At 41.0% G+C, this 20760-nt stretch overlaps 1 protein-coding gene across 2 annotated transcripts; it reads left to right on the top strand.

Moving 5' to 3' along the window:
- Positions 1-5127: 5127 nt before the first annotated feature.
- On the top strand, positions 5128-7037 carry LOC105024180 (apoptosis-associated speck-like protein containing a CARD). Of its 2 annotated transcripts, none has more exons than XM_010893949.3 (3): positions 5128-5192; positions 5915-6182; positions 6298-7037. In XM_010893949.3, exons 2-3 carry the CDS (start codon positions 5924-5926, stop codon positions 6597-6599), a joined length of 561 nt encoding a protein of 186 aa, XP_010892251.1. In that variant the 5' UTR covers positions 5128-5192; positions 5915-5923; the 3' UTR covers positions 6600-7037. The 2 variants fall into 2 exon arrangements, with proteins under 2 accessions (XP_010892251.1, XP_010892252.1); XM_010893950.5 differs by lacking the exon at positions 5128-5192 and adding an exon at positions 5691-5771.
- The last annotated feature ends 13723 nt before the right edge of the window (positions 7038-20760 follow it).

The following is a 20760-nucleotide window of genomic DNA, read 5'->3' as shown; positions in this document are numbered from 1 at the left end:
GTCAGTGTGTGAAATACACTCACCTAAAGGATTATTAGGAACACCTGTTCAATTTCTCATTAATGCAATTATCTAATCAACCAATCACATGGCAGTTGCTTCAATGCATTTAGGTGTGTGGTCCTGGTCAAGACAATCTCCTGAACTCCAAACTGAATGTCAGAATGGGAAAGAAAGGTGATTTAAGCAATTTTGAGCGTGGCATGGTTGTTGGTGCCAGACAGGCCGGTCTGAGTATTTCACAATCTGCTCAGTTACTGGGATTTTCACGCACAACCATTTCTAGGGTTTACAAAGAATAGTGTGAAAAGGGAAAAATATCCAGTATGCGGCAGTCCTGTGGGCGAAAATGCCTTGTTGATGCTAGAGGTCAGAGGAGAATGGGCCGACTGATTCAAGCTGATAGAAAGCAACTTTGACTGAAATAACCACTCGTTACAACCGAGGTATGCGGCAAAGCATTTGTGAAGCCACAACACGCACCACCTTGAGGCGGGTGGGCTACAACAGCAGAATACCCCACCGGGTACCACTCATCTCCACTACAAATAGGAAAAAGAGGCTACAATTTGCACGAGCAAAATTGGACAGTTGAAGACTGGAAGAATGTTGCCTGGTCCGATGAGTCTCGATTTCTGTTGAGACATTCAGATGGTAGAGTCAGAATTTGGCGTAAACAGAATGAGAACATGGATCCATCATGCCTTGTTACCACTGTGCAGGCTGGTGGTGGTGTAATGGTGTGAGGGATGTTTTCTTGGCACACTTTAGGCCCCTTAGTGCCAATTGGGCATTGTTTAAATGCCATGGCCTACCTGAGCATTGTTTCTGACCATGTCCATCCCTTTATGACCACCATGTACCCATCCTCTGATGGCTACTTCCAGCAGGATAATGCACCATGTCACAAAGCTTGAATCATTTCAAATTGGTTTCTTGAACATGACAATGAGTTCACTGTACTGAAATGGCCCCCACAGTCACCAGATCTCAACCCAATAGAGCATCTTTGGGATGTGGTGGAACGGGAGCTTCGTGCCCTGGATGTGCATCCCACAAATCTCCATCAACTGTAAGATGCTATCCTATCAATTTAGGCCAACATTTCTAAAGAATGCTTTCAGCACCTTGTTGAATCAATGCCACGTAGAATTAAGGCAGTTCTGAAGGCGAAAGGGGGTCAAACACAGTATTAGTATGGTGTTCCTAATAATCCTTTAGGTGAGTGTATTTCCTGTGCTAGGTCAGCCAATGTTGAACATTGTCCTCTCAAAAATGTGTTTCCCAACATCTGAATGCCTTCCTGAAGACAAATAACATTTATGAAATGCTCCAGTCCGGTTTCAGATCCCATCATAGTACTGAGACTGCACTCGTGAAGGTAACAAATGACCTTCAAATGGCCTCAGACAAAGGTTCCGCATCCGTTCTGTTGCTGCTTGTTCTTAGTGTTTGTGCTTGTGCTTGTTCTTTTGACACTATTGATCACTCTCTTCTCTTAGAGAAACTGGAAACCCATATTGGGCTACGTGGACATGTTCTTGCCTGGTTTAAATCTGACAAGTCAAAGGTATGCTTTGGTGTTCCTCAAGGCTTGGTTCCGGGCCCATTATTGTTCTCACTGTACATGCTGCCTCTGGGTGATGTAATCCGAAATCACAATGTCAATTTTCACTGTTATGCTAATGACACAGTTATATATTTCAATTAAGCATGGAGAAGCCCCATAATTAGCTACTTTGGAAGCATGCGTTTCAGATATTAGGAAGTGGATGACAGAGAACTTCTTGCTTTTAAACTCAAGAAAAACAGAAATGCTTGTTTTAGGACCCAAGAAACAAAGAGCTTTGTTAGCAGATCTCACTGTGCACCTCGACGGCTGCATGGTCATATCCCTGCATGGTCATATCCCCTCAGTGTTACACTTGACCCTGACATCTCCTTTGATTAACATATAAAATGTCTCAAAAGTTGCTTATTTTCATCTTGAAAACATCCTTAACTTTCTATCAGAAACTAATCCATGCTTTCGTTTCTTCCAGACTAGATTACTGCAATGCTCTTTTTTCCGGTTACCCTAATAAATCAATTAATAAACTTTAATTAGTGCTGCACACGGCTGCTAGAATCCTAACTAAAACAAAAGAATGTGAACACATTACTCCTGTACTAGCCTCTTTACATTGGCTGCCTGTTAGGGTTAGGGATGATTTTAAGGTTTTATTGTTAACCTATAAATCAATACATGGACTTGCTCCTACTTACCTCACTGAAATGATCCACCCATACGTACCTACACGTAACCTTAAATCGCAAGATGCAAGGCTTTTAATTGTACCTAGAATTTATAAACAAACAGCCGGAGGCAGGGCCTTCTCTCATAAAGCTCCACTACTGTGGAATGATTTGCCAATTATTGTTAGAAATGCAAACACAGTGCAAACTTTCAAGTGTCTACTAAAGACTCATCTCTACAGCATGGTCTATAATTAAGTGTAGTCTGGCCCAGGGGCGTGAAGGTGACCAGAAAGGCTTGATACTGTCCACCTTTGCTGTCTTGCCAGGTGGGCTCTCATCGCCACTGGGATGCCCTCCCTCCAATGCCATTCGGCGGCGGAGTAACTGGCTTGTTGTTGTCTCTCTGTTGCGCACTTGTACAATTGGGCTGTAATCTGCTGGCAATACTCGGCCCTCATTCAGGGTGGTTGTGGTTGGTGGGTGTCCCTTTGGTTGATGCCTGGCAATGTGGGTGGATTGATTTCCTGCCTGTTGGGCCCTGTCTGGGGCCTCCCCCCGGATAGGGCCACAGTGTCACTGGACCCCCCTGTCTCAGCTCCAAGGTCTTACGCTGCTATATTATTGTGCTGGGGGAGTAGTGACAGTTCTCCTTCTCCACTATAAATCCTTGTAGATCTAAGGAAGTTTTCCTGTCTCCTGCCGTTTTAAACTTAGGAGGACATGAGGTCTTGGCCCACACCTGAGGAGTACCAGGCTTGAAAGACCCATTGCTGTCCTTGTCCAAAATCCTCCTGGTTGTGTTGCAGATCAAGACGATACCTGACGATTTCAGCTGCCACTGTGCTGACACCTCCCCCTCCCCCGTGTTGTGCCTGTCCTTGTCCATCTGAATGTCTACTGTGGCACAAGTCACAGAAAATGATAATGATGGTTACGGGAGGAATGTGTCACAACACCCAGTGCATCACACCCTGCTGTGTATGGGGCTGCAAAGTCGCAGACCAGTCAGATTGCCCATAATGACCCCTGTCATCATGCCACCTACCAAAGATCGTTGCAGTTGGTCATTATGTGTTGGCTCATCAGTGTATATACATATAATCTCTTCTAGAATTATTGATACCCTAGGGAAATATGAACAAAATGACTGTGGAGAAAATTATCAACTTGATCTTACTGTGAGACATAATTACTGACACTTTTTGAAAATATTATGACCATGTTTTTGTTTTTGCCCTAGCACTCACACACTCTATTGCAATTAAAGACTTGATGATAGGTTGATTATGTCAATCAAGTGTGTAAGTGGTAGGGAGACATTTTAATCAGGTGTGTTGGTACTAGGGCAAAAACAACAACGTCCACCTTTTGGGTGCATCCATATATTGCCATAAAACAGAGAAAAAATACTACATTTAAAACTTGATAACTTTGTCATGCTGCAGTTTATGATTCAGATTTACTCAACTCCAGTCATGTCTCTCTATTGGAGAGCCCATGACTCCCTCTGCAGGAATGGCTTTAGTATGGCTTAAGGGAATTCAACTGAACTTGAACCACATTCCTCAATTATTGCCCAAATAGTCTGGATGGGGATTTTCAAGCGTTTAGCTATCTTTTTATCACCGTTTCCTGATTCGTGGAAAATTTTGTGTCTTCGTTTGTGTGCCCTCTGGCCTATGCCATGTTGATGCCTGTTTAATGGAGTTTAGCCTGTGCATCAACTTATATTTATACCTCAATGAAACAGGGTGTCACACATGACCACTTAAGGACTCAGATGAACGTATAATATTCCTTTTTAAATAAATTAATTATTTCATGATAAACATTTCCTTGAACATTTTTCATGCAGTTCAATGTTGGATCCATGTAATGTTTTGACTGTAAGATCAAGCTGATGAACAACAATTACATGTTTTTGTATTTACATAGGGTGTCAGTAATTGCAGTGGGCACTGCATAATTATGCTCTGCACATTTTGTGGTGATTTTAGGGGTTGTTACTGAGTCGCTTTGCTGCCTGTGTTACTGGAATAATGACATCTTGGTGCGCAGTGTTGAAAGACACTGGGTCTTTGTTGAAGGTTGTGAGGCTTCCTGGAGGACAATAAACCCAAATACACATCAAAGAGCACTCAGGAATGATTAAAGTAGAAATGCTGGACTGTTCTGAAGTGGCCAGTGACGAGTTCAAATCTTAATCCTGGAACTGAAATCTGTGTTTTGGCAAAGAACCCCTCCAACATTGCAGGACTGGAGCAGTTTGTAGCTGGAAGTTCTACTTAAAGTGGATTTCAATCATTTGCTCCCACCTTGTGGAAGTTAGCTTAGTTACAGCCAAACATACAGTACTGCCTAAATCCCATTTAATGGTTTTAATGTTAAATGTTTAATGTTGATAAAATAAAAAAATATCTTTAAATAGTGCAAGGGTGTGAATATTTTGGGCCACAACTCTATAAGCACTTGGGTATAACATATAAATTAAACATTCCATTACAACCTGGGAAGTTTTTCTTTTGTAATATGAAATGACTGTCCTAGGTTAGGCCAGATGTAATGGACAAGTATAATGGACATGTATTAGTTTACAAATCAATACGACAGACTGAACTCAAATTTAACATCCACTCAACTCTCAGTTATGCAACAAATTGGTCCACAGGGGCCTGGATTTTGGAGTTTTACTTACTCAAACATGTCTTGAAAGCAGAATTGAATGTGATTGGGTTGAGTTGATTAATGTTTTATTCTAAAACCGTAGCATTAGGGTAAGGACAAGCACTAATCTTGTTCAAAAATCAACCTTCATCCTGTTTCACATGGAAGCTCCGCCCTCTCATTGATTCAACCAATGATATGAATTTCTGCTTTTACGGAAGATTTGTGGTTTTTGACCGCCATTCCTGACAGATAAAAGTACCATACACACACCAGGCAAGAACGTCAAGGTATGTTTGGAATGTTCTTATTGGTTTTATATACTATAAGTACAATTTAAAAAAGTGTTAATAGTGGGTGTGACCAGTGGCTTTCTGATGAAATGGGTTTTTAAAAAGGGTAAGGAAAAGTTGAATTGTCTTTTGTTGGGAGTAGACAGCCAGATGTCTTTTGTAGCCTTTTACTTTCGGTTTGATTTTACTTTCTGAATAGAGGAAGCTGCATTAACTTAGTAGCCTAACTTTACAAAATAATGTATATTTCACTTTTCTAATGACAGTCCTGGTGTGTTTTGTCCTCACCCCATTTTACAAACCTGTTGGATGTTCGCTCCATTGCAGAAATTGGTTGGCGCCTGTGCAATGGACAAGAGACATGCAAATATTAAGTAGATTATTGTGATCTTCATTGGCCCCTAGAGAGCACTATAGACTATTCATTCCATTATTACTGTAGATCAAGCCAATAACAACCATCCAAACGTACCATTATGTTTTCACACAGCATGTGTATCCATTAAGCTACACCTTGCATTAGGATTACAATAAATCTTTTCCAGGATACAACTTGGAATATTTCAGTGGAAACGGGTAAATGTTCTGTTCCCATCTGTATTCATGGATCATTTAATTTCTATGACGACGTCAAGTTGATTGTTCCTCAAGCAAACGTTACCTAAAAATGTAAACGCAATAACGATAGTTTCCCATTTGTGTCCTTGAATTCTTTCTAGTGACCTAGAATGGCCTCTGTCGAGGAACAACTGCTGGCAGTTTTAGAGGATCTAGGCTCAGCTGACCTGAAGAGATTTCAGTGGCACCTGACCTTACCTGTCTTGGAACAATGTCCGTCGATCCCAAAATGCAAACTGGAGAAATCTTCCAGGATTGAAACTGTGGATCAGATGGTAGCAACATACAAGGCTGCAGGTGCTGTGGACATCACACGTGCAGTCCTGACGAAGATGAATTTCATCAGTCTTGTGGAGAAGTTAGAGACAGGTAATAAATATGTCGCTTAAGCAGTATTTTAGGTTCCATACATTTTTGTTGTTAATGTCATTACATCTTACAACTTGGCAAGACTCATTTATTGTGATCGTGGGTTCTTCTACAGTCCCATCATCTTCAGGACCACCAGGCAACAGCCTTTCTGCAACATCTTCACCCCAAGAGTTCCTAAAGAAGAACAAGGCGGCTCTGGAGACCAGGATTAGCAACATTCGTCCTATACTGTGTGCTCTCGAGGAAGATGAGGTTCTGAGTTTGGAGGAAAGAGAGATGGTTGAAAGCAAGACCACAAATACAGAGAAGAACGTAGCTCTTCTGAGCATGGTTATAAAGAAGGGGGCACAGGAGCATTTTTACAAGGCCCTGAAGAAATCTGACAAGTTCCTAGTGCAAAGCCTGGAGGGATAGATGACTTACTGATAAACTCATAATCTAGTAAAAGTAATTACTAGATTATGAGACATGACCAATGTTTAGGAAGCAATCGTTGAATTAAGATATTTTGCATATATATACGCTGAGTTCACAATTATTAGGCATGTGAGTATTCGTTAACACTTCATTTTAAGGTGTCCTTATTAAAGTGTACTTACACATTTAATTACACTGTAACAAGTATTGTACCTGAGGGTAACAACCCATTGTTACAGTGTAATAATATAGTGTAACTGGTTGTTATTAAGGTATGTAATTACACACAGGACACAGGGCACCACTTCGAGTCAGGCACCAGCAAGGTGGAGGAGAGGTACCTGCTGCCAGTTTCTGCAAGATACTTTCTTCAAGCAGTGGTACAGGAAGAAGTCCTCAGCATTCAAGAAGGCCATGATCTTCATGCAGGACAATGCTCCATCACATGCATCCAAGTACTCCACTGTTGGCTAGCAAGCAAGAGCCTCAAAGATGCCCAAATAATGACCTGGCCCCCTTCCCCTCCTGACTTAAATCCTATTGAGAACTTGTGGACCCTTCTCAAACGTGAGATTTACAGTCAGGGAAGACAATACACCTCTTTGTACAGCATGTGGGAGGCTGTGGTTGCTGCTTCAGCAAAAGTTGATTGTGAATACGATTTGCCTTATAATTATGCACGCAGTGTACATATATGTATTTTTGTATAAAATACAATTCATTACCGTAATGTTTTTAATGAAGGCACGAGAGGGAGATTGATCCAGTGGGCATAAAGGTACCGAAGGGGGGTTGCTGAGCATATCTTTTCGCCCGCTCCGGCAGCTTGACTCAGTGAAATTTTTTCTTGGAAATGAAGCGCTAATAGCGCTAACGATGTGGACAACACAAAGTTAAAACTTTCAAAAATCTCCTCAGGCGTTGCTAAAGTTACAGCAAGGGGCTGCCAGAATAGACACATTCTATTTTCCAGCAGTCCCTTACTGTGCAGTAGCCTCAGCACCTCCTGATGAGGTTTTAGTAGCACAATGTATGGTACGAAAAAGACAAACAATGCGTGGTAGACAATAGATCTGTGCTACATTGGTGCCGGAACAAACTGGACCAAATCTGTGAGAGGCTGGATACTGTTTTTGTAGGATCAGAGTCATACATACATACAACACTGGTTGTATGTATGTTAGGATAGGCATTAAATAACAACCAGACAATAGACCTTCTGGGACAGGGGCCAACAGCCCATCAGGTAGCTCATGGAGCTATGTCTGCTAATGTGGACATGTTTTCAATATATTAGTCTTACTGTATTTCATACCTTTTAAAGGTAATCCGTTTGTCATCCATGTTTTTCTTGTGTAAAAAAGCTAACTGAAGTAACCTGGAGGGTAGAGCCTTTGATTAGGAACCAAAGTGTTGCTAGACTGAATCATTGGGTCGTCAAAAATGGAAAATGAATTGTCCTGGCCATGAGCATTGAGATTTTTCACAATACATGTTCATGAGTAGAGTGCACTCACTACTGGTTTGTGTTCGCCAACTAGCTTCTTAAATTTATGCATTAACTGTAGGTCGCTCTGAATAAGACTGTCTGCTAAATAACCTGTAAACCTAAATGTCGGTTTTCTATTTTCAATAAATTGGCATACATTTCTAAAATAGTGTTTTCACTTTGTCATTATGGGGTATTGTGTTTAGATTGATTGCCAAAAATAAATTAACATAATCAATTATTTATTATTGTAGATTTACAAAACGTAGATTAACTCTTATCCTTGATTAATTTCAACCATGTTTCTGCAACCCAGCCTAAGTCTATAACACAACGAAATGACAGACTTTTAAACTAGACTTTCTAAATCCAAACAAAATGTCACAATCTATGGAAAATATCCATCCTAGAGCTGTAGTTATTAAAACATCCACTAGATGGTGTGCTTCACCGACTTGTTGACTATGGGCTGCACAAGCTGAGAGGTTACTTAGGGTCTGTTGAGTAGAACTACATGACCTTTGTGTGATGCACACTCATTATGCTGTAAATGGTAAGTTTACCAAGAGACACATTCTGGGTCAATATAGATCAGGCCAAATCACCCGGCAGCCCTTTAAGATGTGATGAGCTAACATACTTAGCATCCATTCATCAAAGTGTCGTCGTAACCTGGTGAATTAGTGCACTGTTTCTCCACACCTGTACATTTAAAATGACATATCACATAGAATAATGTGCAGTATGTTATGGTAAACATTTAGCTGTCATGGTCAACAGGCTGCTGCTGGCTGTTTTCTCTCCCCTGATGATAATCTGGGGACAGATGGGGACCTGAAGCTTCTGCCCACCTACCTGCCTGCTTCTGGGCAAATGCTGCCGTGTTCAGTACAAGGGAGAGGAAAAGCAGGAGGGGTGGAATTAAAAGAGAGGAAAGTAAGGAAGGAGGGAGACTGGAGAGCACGGTGAATGGGGAGGGGAGGGGGGGCGGAGATGGAGTCATTAGTAGCGAGAGTGAGTCCTCATTAATGTTTTATTTGTTTATGTAAGAGCCTTGGACAGGAGAGCGGTGAATGGCAACCACTGCCCTGGCAACAGGATGGACTGATAGGAAAATAACAAAACAAATTCTAAATCTCAAGGACATGTGGGGAAAGTATCAATGGAAAAGGCTGTCGAATGATGCTATGTGCGTTATCTGAACGTAAGCACTTAATTCCTGGGAAAGGCATAATAAGTGGGTTGGCGGAAGCGGCTGCTCAGCCTGGCCCTGTGTAATCACTTCACTGTCAGCATCGTCCTCAAGCCCCTTTCTACATTATCTTTAAGTCATTTCGCAGATGCTGTTATTCAGAACAACTCAACGTGGTGAGCGCGAACATTTCTATCCTGGTCCCCCAGTGGGATCTGAGCCCTCAAAGCGGCCGTGGTCCCCACTAACTGAGCTACACGGGACATCTCTCTCCTCTGTCGTCTCTCCCACTCCCCGTTTATCAGAGACGGACAACGGTTCTGTGGCGCCGCACTTCCAGCTGACAGCTTAATACCTCTTCAGAAAATGGATTTTATTGACTGGATGAGAAGGAACCCAGTGGGATTTTAGATGTCTTCCTTTGAGGTGTTCCGTGCTGTCCCTATCCCGATGAGGCAGACAGGCATGTCCAGTTCAGGGTGATAACAGGACACTGCTGGCCATCCAAAGCCCCTGTTGACCGCCTCCGTTACTCCAGTAACAGGGCGCACACTCCCAATCAGCCATCTTAGACATTTGACTGCCATGTAACATTCTACGTCATGTATTTTTCATCTGCTATCCTGTCTAGGTTTGTGTGTGTTCCCGAGTCATGTACATACATGTGAGTACAGTACGCCCGTGGGTGTAATATAATATATGTGTTTATGTGTGTTTTCTGATTTATGTGTGTGTCTGGAGGGAACACGTGAATTCATGCCCCTCAACACTCACACAGTTGGCTCTTTCATTGTGCTCTGCTTGCATCACAAACCGTACAAGCCCCTCACTTCTCTCTCTGTGTAGCCAAAGGCGAGAGCAGTGTTACATTTGAAACCTTTTAATTAAGCTCACCAGTATGTGTGTGTGTGTGTTTGTGTGCGTGCACGCTAGTTAGTATGAGCCCAGCCTGCCTATGGGTACATTAATCACATTGCTATCAACTGACTTCATACCAGTCCTATCTTGTGTAGAACGCTAGCTTTACTTAAGACAGAAAGTGGGGAGACAGGTATAGCTTTCGCATCAAAATATTGCTTTTGGCACTTGGTACAGTGTACACTTAAACCTCTTTGTTTCTTTCCCAGGCTGGCATTCAGATGTCAAATGGTGTTTACTTTACAGCCAATAATGATATTTTATCTGTGTGTTTCTGATTATGATTATTCACAGCATGACCGTGGTCATGACTTTCTGGTCCAACATATTTATGGAAAACCCTTTCGATGGTCACTAGACCCATTTGACTGTACTATAGAGTTTAGTGAGGTAAGTTTGAAGCCCATGCACTTCTCTCTCCCTCTCTCTCCCTCTCGCTCTCTCTCTCTCTCCCTCTCGCTCTCTCTCTCTCTCTCTCTCTCTTTCTCTCATGTGTTCATGTTGCTGTGCCTTGATAGTACATATGGTCATTCAAAGCCTCTGAGTGTATCCCCTCACATGGTGTTACTGTATACAGACTGTGAAATACAGTGACATTGCATGAGTAGGCTACTAGGCGTCCGTGACTCTTCCACTTCTGCTCGGACAAACAGGCAAACATTCTGTGGACATCTGAAACACTTTCTGTTTTTAGGGGGTTAAAAAACAAACAGCAAAATTGTTATAGAAATGATAAACCACATAGTGTACATTCTGACACAACTGATATTTATATTTAACAATATTTTAATAAATGAACATTTAGTTTTATATCCACAGCTTCAAATCACATGCTCACTAATTGGTTGCTCACGATCAGGTCTTTGTAGCAGTGGTCCTCGTGATAAACGGCACGGTAGGAGTGCATGCGGTCATAGTTTTCTCTATACTTAGGAGCACCATCATGTTCTAACATTTACAGTGCACATCCCATAACAAAGTTCTCTCAGTTTGTCTCCAGGACTGTAAGTCAATGGGACATACTACCTGTTAATGAGAAGGCTAAACCGAGGAGAGGCCACAGGTAGAACGGCCTCCTTACCCATCTCCTTGTCTGTCTGATCTCTTCTTCTATCTCTTCATGGATCTTCTGAATGATCTGCCAGCTGTTAAAGGTAATTGAGATTCCTGCCGAAATTGGCGAAAGCTTAAAAAGAATAGACGTCCGGGTTCTATCAGCGAACCCTTGGTCTCGTAGAACTGTCTGGTGAAACACCCTGTTTGAACTGTGTGTGTGTGTGTGTGCCAGACACCACTGCTGCAGGTAGTGTTACTGCTGCACTCAATGCCAATTGATCTGTGGTGGCAGAGAGCTGTTAGAAACGTTTCACCACTGCCATTTTAAAGATGTAGCCTGACGTGTCAGAACAAATGGCCAGAATTGGCAGCTGTGTAAAGATTTCAGACACAGATCAAAGGCAAAGCTTCCTACTGAGTGATCTGTCCTTTTTGTCAAAGCACTCAATAACCATACGTTGATTCAGTAGCAATGCATTGGCATGAATAGCATCGTGTTTCGGGGACGTCCGTGTTCTGGAAACAAACCCAAATACCAGACACAGACTTGAGGCAGACGTACAGACTACCTGACTAAAGTCAATGCCTGGATGACGGCTTTCCTTTCAAGTCGGAACATCAACACGGTCCATAACATTTCTATCATTACAGCATGACATGATAAAATCATGCTGTAAAATAAAATCTGAAAATATATGGAAATGTCCCAGATAGGCTATAAAGTCTCTTTTTTAAAAAGCTCTTAAAACAATGCCTGTGTTACATTCTTGAGCGCCCACCCTCTCTGCACCACCCCCCACCCCCACATGCCTGAGTTTTGATGAATGGGCAGCTGACAGATGATCACATGACTCAGCGGGCCAATCCGACAGCATCATCCACATTAGTGGATCTGGTAGTCATCCATCATCCCTCAGGTTGAGTGCCTAGACACTGTCCCAGTGAACCAGCAGACTATCCCCATTCCGGGAGTAAAGAAGGACACCTGGCAGCTACACTGTAAGAAGTGAAGCTGTCCCCTGAAGAGCACATACAGCCTACTTATCCGTTCTATGTGGTAGTCGGAACCTTCGACTCATGCATGAAGCTACATCAGGAATCCTTTTATTGTTTATTTATTTATTGTAAACATTAGTCAGAATGAGGAGACAAAAAGAAAATGTGTTCCAAAATGTAGGACAAATTATATTATTCCCAGCACAGCACAGGAGTAGCTGAGAAGTCATTTGCAAACTCACCAGTCACCTTTCAATGTTTCAAACACAGCGGAATCATTTCAAACTTGTCCTTTGGTCTTCTTATTCACAGTTCACCTGTGAGCAATTCTGTTCTGCTTACCCATGTAGCAGCTAAGAAATCTGCGAGGATCTTTCTGCTGGCTCCATGGTAAGAAATCCCTGAGTATGGTTTGCTTAAATGTTTCAGGCATTTCAAGGCACATTTAACAATTATAAATGCCAAAACATGATAACCTTCAGGACTTTGTCCAGCTTGGCTATCAGTTTACAGGGTGGAATATACTGTATATGTTTGAAAGACTAATTTCAATTGGAATATTCATTTTGCTTACTAAGCTCGGATTCAGTGTTTTTACTTGTGTTTTGTTTATCTGGTCCTGAAGAAAGACCTCCTAGTTGCTCAATTCAGCAACTCTCATGAAGAGCATGTTTACTCTGTGAGTCCCACCAGCTGGCCTTTTTACTCAATGTTTCTTTCAGGAAAACTCAGTTTATGGTTTCCTAAGATGAGAGGGGTTGCTCTGGCTACAGGTCTTCATTTGGTAACATAAAGGCTGGCTTATGTAAAAACCTCTGGGTCCAGGAACGCCCCCATCCATCCAAGCCCAACTGATACAATCTGACTGCTTAATTGTCATGCTGCGGATCCATTTCTGGGAATATTTTTCTAGTGGTGAATGCTGGTCAACATTGATTATGTAAACTCCAAGCTGCTAGGGCTTTTCCTGGAGCTCCACCATGCCACAACTGCAGTATGGATCTTCTTGATGGTTGCTCACTGAACAGATGTTGTGCAGATGTTGAAATTAAATCAGCCTATTTATATGTTTGTTTTGAGACCATTTTAAATCAAGTGTATGTTTTTGGATGGTGGTAGGGAGACTGAGAAAAGACTTGGTCTAATGATTTAGTCACTGACCCGCTGTTTGACAGTCAGTACGCGAGATGTACAGTAGGTATGTCCTTCTCTGTCAGTCAACCCCTCAATTTACCTTAAAATGTATCTTATTCTGTCTCTTTGTCTCTCCCACACACACACCCAAACCTCCTCTCCCATCTTCTCCGTCTTATGCATAATTCATTAATAAAGAAACAAATGACTCCACAGTGTTAGATTAAATCTCCCAGGTGCAATTGTCAAAGCTGTCTTTCAGAATGATATACCTCAGTCTTCGTAACTAGCGTGAAATCGTCGCACTGTTTCGCAACGCTCGGCACACATAGCTCAGGGCTAACCATTCTGTTACGGTTTCCCGTTGAATACATAAACAAGGTGTTCTCCACAACACCAAGGGAGGTGAGAGTGTTCGGATCAAAGAAGAGTAAGGAGCAGAATCTCAGCATGATAATCTAGCCTTGTGCTGCAGTGGTTGGGATGATCAAAGGAGCAGTAATGAAGCTGTACAATAGCCCCAGACTCATGCTGCAGTCAAGGGAGTTTACTGCCATGAACAACACTCGGCCTCAAGACTGCAAAAGAGAATCCCATTGATTACAACACTGGAATACTACGACTGCAACAACTCAATGTCCACTCACAAAGTAGGGTTCACACAATGACTAGCTGAATTAATAAACAAATGCTGCACTGACTGCAAACTGACTGTGTACCTTTAGTAGCCAACACACTGGCACGCAAGTGACCAACAGTAAATATATTTGACAGAGGTGTCACCAGAGTTGTATCCTATGAGGCAAGCTAAGTCAACTCACACCTTTAGGATTTCACATTCCAGTTTAAGCTTCTTTTATAAGACTTGTCTGTCTTTTAATAACTCTAGCATGTAATTGCACATTCAGGTCACATGTGACTAGTGTAAACCATCCTCTTCATTAAGATGCTCACTATTGTTTTAGGTGCAGTGGCCAAAAGAAAGGTGCAAAGTGCTATCTTGCAGAGTTTAATATATTTATGCCACATTTTCAGTTTAGCAGAAATCAACACAAAATAAACGTTTTATTTATTCTCCAAATTCTGCGGGCAATGCTGTGAACTTGGCTGATGGGTATATACATTATAATTAAAGCAATATTTTTTTTCAGACCTGCCTAATTAATTTGTTTTGCTCTGTTGTATAGGCTAAAATATGCCGTTAACAAAGTGATCTGCTCTTGCAATTAGTGTGAGATTTTTAGATTTGCATATGATTGTTTTTCACACATTTGAATATATTGCATTTTGTGTAGCTTAACTTAATTCAGTGTGAATTAATTTACAGCTTAGAAAACAATTTTTTCAAGGGTAAATCAATGAACAAGTTTGCTCTGGTATAATCATTGTGGTAGAAATGTATTTTGCTGAAAGGTAACAATTCCATATGATTGGTTATCCCAAGTTCAACTAAGTTGGAAGAAATATTTGCCATATGGCTGGCAATGGAGAAAGTTCAGCCCTCAAGCATCTACAAGGGCTATTCCAGAAGCAATGCATGTGTGAATCTAGATAGCTATTGTCACGATCGTAGGAAAGCAGGAAACGAGGCGCAGAGCAAGTAAAGGTTAACATCCTTTTATAATAACTCAAAAAAAATAACAACGGCACAGCACACAAACACAACACAAACAATGATCCATACTGAAAGGTCCAAAAGGGCAAATTAAATAGGGTCCCCAATTAGAGTCAATGTGGGGCAGCTGCCTCTAATTGGGGACAATCACAACAGCAGCATTGAGATTCCTAGAGGCACCTCTGCGGTCAAGCCCTGACTGTGGCCCCCAGGCACATTGAGATGCCTTGAGGCCCCCCAGTCAGGACCTGACAGCTATACCAACAAACTAGATCACTGGTAGCTTACCAATATACCTAACATTTAGCTGGGAAGATTTTCCTGCACTGCATTTCTAACCTAGGACACATATACAAAAAGGATTTGTTTAGTATTTGTTGATATATTATATTATAATGTAACACAACATATTTGTACACTGGCATAAGATGATTAATGTTCCTCAAGGGTATACCAGAGACAAGGTATATAAGACTCTAAGTAGCCTTAGCAGCTAATTAGATCACAAATAACTAGCTTGGAAATCTAGCTAAATACAATTGTTTCAGAATATAATTTTTTTTCTTATATCCTACCTGGGGCTTTGTATAGTGAATGTCTTACAAATAGCTACTTTACATTAACAGTTGACAGCAACAGTATAATAATACATTGAATTATTCACTGACTATGGGTTCAATTGCTGACTGACATATTTAATTGGAGGGGAATTTATCCATATCAATTATAGACTATTTAAGAAATTACAGCACGTTTTATAAATAGTATGACAGCTAACACAAGGCCTAATATTATCTGGCATTTTACTTAAATATTTGTGAGTATGGCCAAGTTGTTTGTGGAGTGATACGTTTTGTCAAACTATCTCAACCCCTAGGATTTGATGAGACAATACACGCAAAAAGTTTATTGAAAAAGTGTAACCACTTGTTATTCCTCTGATGGTACAGTAATTTTGCGATCATTATAAGAGCAGCATGAACAGAAAATGTACTGTGCTGAAAGCTGTTAAATCATAAGGCTACTGATAAGTAAGAGTCCTTTAATTTCTCTATAAAGAATGCATTTGTCTCTGAAGGTTTATTAATAATGTAAGTTGAGGAGGATACTCTGGTGATTGTTCCGCTAAATAGCTCCATATGTCTGGAAAAAAAAGCTACGAGGATTCATTGTTCTGTTAATTTATGACTTGAACTATAGATGGGCCTTAAACATATCATATTGTGCTGGTGTTACTGAAGTACATTTACCTCAGATTAAATTTACATTGTAATTTCAATTCAGGCACAATCATGTAATCTGCCTTTTGATTAATTTGGGAACTCAGTAAGCCTTCTTTGTTACACTCATTTCAATACACTGCAATTATCAGTGTACTCACAATTTTTCCTTGATAAAACCATAGATTAGCAATAAACAACTTATTTATGAAACACATATTACTTTGTTGAGACTTTTCTGGTCCCTTGCCCACTTGCTAACAATCAAACCTTGCAATGGGGTGGGGGTGGGGGCATCATGACCCTAAAAGGATAAGGTGAGGGTCATGGAGAGGTCAGGAAGCCATTGTTTTCAGAAATTCGGATTATTTGGTTATTTAAGTTGACCGGGTTAAGCTGACCGGGTTTGGTTATTCAAGCTCAACCTTGCCGCAACGAGAGGCCTGCACACCATCATTCTATTAACTACATCTGTGCTGGCCAGCGGTGAGCTGCTACTGAGAGAGGGTGAGAGAGAAAGAGGGGGCAACGTGAGTGGGTGGAGTTCTCTTCTTGGAGAAGGCATAGTGGAAGGGCCTGGAATAAGTACTGGAGCTGCAGTCCTCAGTTACACAACACTCTCAAGAAAAAAACATGCATGGCTGACGATAGTGATGCCATGACAACCAAGATATTATGAAGGATTTTTTTGCTTATGTATAATCATCTTTTGTGTTGAAGTACATTATTATGCTGTTTTTGTACATAAAGGACAAACAAGTAGTACGTTGCTGGGTTGTCTATACAGGGAAATAGAGCTTCTGAAGAGGCTGACGTGAATGAAATCAATGAGATTCAAAACAACACCGGAGAAAGCTGCCTGTGTTGTTCAGATTAAGCTGCTTTCCTGTTATTGATGGAGAAAAGCGCTCAAAGGGATCCATTATCTCAACTAATGAGCATTTTAAGGGGTTCTATCCGCTACCCTCATTTAAAATAAATGAGGGTTCGGATGCATTTTATGATACATGCAAAATATAATACATTTAAAAAAATCTGATTTAAAATGAATTTCAGCGCACAACCAACTTTTGTGAATCCATTTGGAAAATGGAAAAACACAAACATTCTGATTCTGACTGAAGTTAATTACATAGGTGTAGTTCACAGATAAGTTCTGCTTCAGATGTGTTTTTATAATTGATAAGTGAAGGAGTTCAATAAAAGTTATGTGAGCAGGTTACGTAAGTAACCTGAAATAACAGAATTAAAAGCAGAAAATAACAGAAAACAAAAATACAACCAAAACAATTAAATAGGGAAAACACATTTACACAGAATGGGCACTTAAACCCCCCCTAAAGGGAACATACAGTACATTTCACATAGCTTTGAGCAGGATTCTAAGAAGTGTGAATATGTATGCACGCACTACTGTAAGTCTGCTAAATGAGTCAAATATAATTGATTAGTAAGACCCACAGAGAAATGTGAAGGCCTCTAGAAAGCAGAAGGCTGTTTCAGCATGAACATTGCCACTTAAGGTATCCAACATGTCAATGCTGTCAAGTGGGTGGGAATTTTCACTTCCTTCCTGATGACCCAGCCAACTGGGTGAAACTTTCCGTTTCATTGGCCAGTCCTTCCTGGTGACCCCGGTGGAGTCATTTTAAACCAGGTCATCAAGAAGAATGAAGGACGATGTCCCACCGTCTTCAATACATTCAAATGCTTTCACTGGTGATGTCTATGCCATCACAGACTCAATTATGGAAAAAATATCACTTCACCTGATTTTCTATGCATTCCTAATTGCTTTGCTTATCTTATGCAGGCACATAATATGCTTTGCAGATGTGGCTACCTTGAGCGCATTGAATACATTTACTTAATCTACTGAAAAACATGGTTTTCAGTGCATGTATCTTAAATAATTATTTATTGGCATAGCTTTTATCATGATCATAACAATAGTCTAAATGAATAAATGTATAGAACAGGTTCAGAATGGTTCCTGTGTAGCTCAGTTAGTGGAACATGGTGCTTACACTGTCAGGGTTGTGTTTTGATTCCCACCGAATGTCAATAAGAAAATGTATGCACTCACTGCTGTAAGGCAGTTTGGATAAAAGCATCAGCTAAATGACATAAATATAATGTGTGTAGCTCTTACGCATGAAATTAGTGGTTTAATATTTTAGAAAATGTACACAATCCTTTTCTTCAGCCCATGGTAATGTTGGACGATCAGTACACACAATTGTGCTTGGGAGAATAGTGCACATTGGAATATTGCCTGCACAGATGATTGACACATGTGGGCTAATTCACATTCAGGTAAAAGGGTTCTCAGGCTTCTCCTTTGGAGATACTCTTTGAGTAATTATTTTTGGGGTCCGGGTTGAACACTATTAGTTTCCAATAGAACCATATTTGGTTCCAGGTACAAGCCTTTGGGTTCTAGGTACAACGACTATGGTTCCATAGAGAATCCTAAATCCTGAACAGAAGGGTTCTGTGTGGCAGCAGAAAGGCTTCTATCTGAAAACAAAAATGGTTTTATGTACATACAGTTCTTATAGGGTAAGGAATGCAAAGTGTCGCATTGACTCCACTCTACCCTCCCCCCCAGTCCAACCTACCTGTGACTGCCCAATCCTTGGAGCAAACCCACAGTCAGCAGTGCCAGATTACCAAATGGGCATGCCCCCGCCTGTATGCCCCCGTTGCCCTGAAATCTAGGGCTCAGAATTATCATATGATACTGTAGCAAGATACGCATTCAAACTTCAAAAACAAATCTCAGCCTCATAGCAAAATGTGTACAGTATAGCAGGATCTCGGTGACTCGGCTTCCAAATGCAGTAGTCCAGCGGAGAGTCATTGTTTAATCAAAAGAATTGTCTCTCTGTGATTTACCTAGGATGGCTCACCTTCCTCTACTCTAGTGGAGGAGGACTCATTAGCACCATAAAGAAAAGAGAAAAGAGAATGGGGAAAACTCAGAAATATTTAAAATGGTTTAAAATCCAACATGGAGCTGGTGGAAATGAAAGGGAGGGAAGACAAGGGGGGTCTCCTGAAAACAGTTTCCAAACCCATGATGCCACAATACAAACAAAATCAAACAACAAGAGAACACACGTCTACAAAAGCTTGAGGTTATCCAAGAGTGGAGGGCTCCCAGAGGACCCAGCCGCAGTCCCTCCTGGATGTTATGCCTCCCCATTCTCCTCCTGTCCCTCCCTCTCAGCAACAGTATAGTGGGCTCCACTCTGATTAGCATCAACCAGTATACTGCTTCAGCTCCACTCCGCTTTACATCAACAGTTACATTACTTCAGCCGTCTCACACACACACACACACACACACACACAGCTTTAATGAAAGGGACACATTTACACATAACAAGTAACAGAAAAATCACTACCAAAACAACTAAAGGAATGACAAGTTCCTGTCATCTAGTAAATATATTAAATAAACAGTTCATTTTATCTCTGTTCTACATCGTTAGAACTTGTGAAGTTCCCCTAGTTGAAACCATCTGTAATGTTCCGTATGGGTTGGAGTTTTTTCAAATAGGACATTTGATTTCAGTCAAGTTAAGCCTCGATGTCTAAAGTGATTTTTGTCATCCTCATCAAGCTTTGGCTAACATTTGACTCCCATGACTATTGAATATGAACCTTATATGATATCCAAATGCTTACATCAAAGCATTCATCAACCTCGTCTGAGCTGCGGTTTGTAGGACCCGGGAGATGTGCTTGTCATGCCTTTCTCTCCACCAGTGTGATCAATTACAACATATGTGGCATTACGCCAAACCAGGGTTGTGATTAATGTAGGAGTGATTTTCCACGTATGTCATTTATATTGATATATAATCAATACCAAATGTGAAGGCATAGGAGATGGGCAGAATTCCTGTGTCTTTCTTTACTCTTCTGCTCTCACACAGACAAGTGTGGAGTGCAACAGTATGAACCAGCAAAAATGTCAAGTCAATGACAGAAAGGATAACTAAATAATAATACTCTATTCTATTTCTGTACTCTAATCTAGAGATGTCATGTATAATGTTCAAAATCCTTGAAATTAGGAATATTTTTCAGGTAGATTCAAGTGCAAGTGGCTATGCTGAATCTGCAATCACATACAATAGGCGCTTATGCATGACAGTCCTGTGATACAGTAGCTAAATGTCCAAGTGAGGAAAAAGGCTGATTCACGCCAGCCCATCAGTACCTCCGTGTCAGAGTGAGGTCGAGGGTAGATCTGCCAGCTCTGTCACATAAGGTAAGGATCTGTCAGCAGTAGGGGGTTCTTTCCTACTTCCTCCAGGAGGAGTTATTGATTGGGTGTTGCGAACCGTCGGCTTATGATTTTCTTTCTGAGTTTCTTTCTGCAGAGATTAGTTTCTTTCTGTAGAGATTAGTTTCTTTTTGTAGAGATGAGTTTCTTTCTGCATAGATGAGTTTCTTTCTGCAGAGATGAGTTTCTTTCTGCAGAGATGAGATTCTTTCTGTAGAGATTAGTTTCTTTCTGCAGAGAT

This window comes from Esox lucius, chromosome 14 (genome assembly GCF_011004845.1).
Source record: "Esox lucius isolate fEsoLuc1 chromosome 14, fEsoLuc1.pri, whole genome shotgun sequence".
Lineage (NCBI taxonomy): Eukaryota > Metazoa > Chordata > Actinopteri > Esociformes > Esocidae > Esox > Esox lucius.
Note: the sequence above shows the minus strand (reverse complement) of the source record. Positions and strands in the feature narration are given on the sequence as shown.

Excerpts from the sequence above, each read along its gene's own strand:
- LOC105024180 (XM_010893949.3), top strand. The coding sequence starts at position 5,924 with ATGGCCTCTGTCGAGGAACAACTGCTGGCAGTTTTAGAGGATCTAGGC. Across the intron at positions 6,183-6,297 it reads TGTGGAGAAGTTAGAGACAG|TCCCATCATCTTCAGGACCA; the intron begins GTAATAAATATG and ends GTTCTTCTACAG.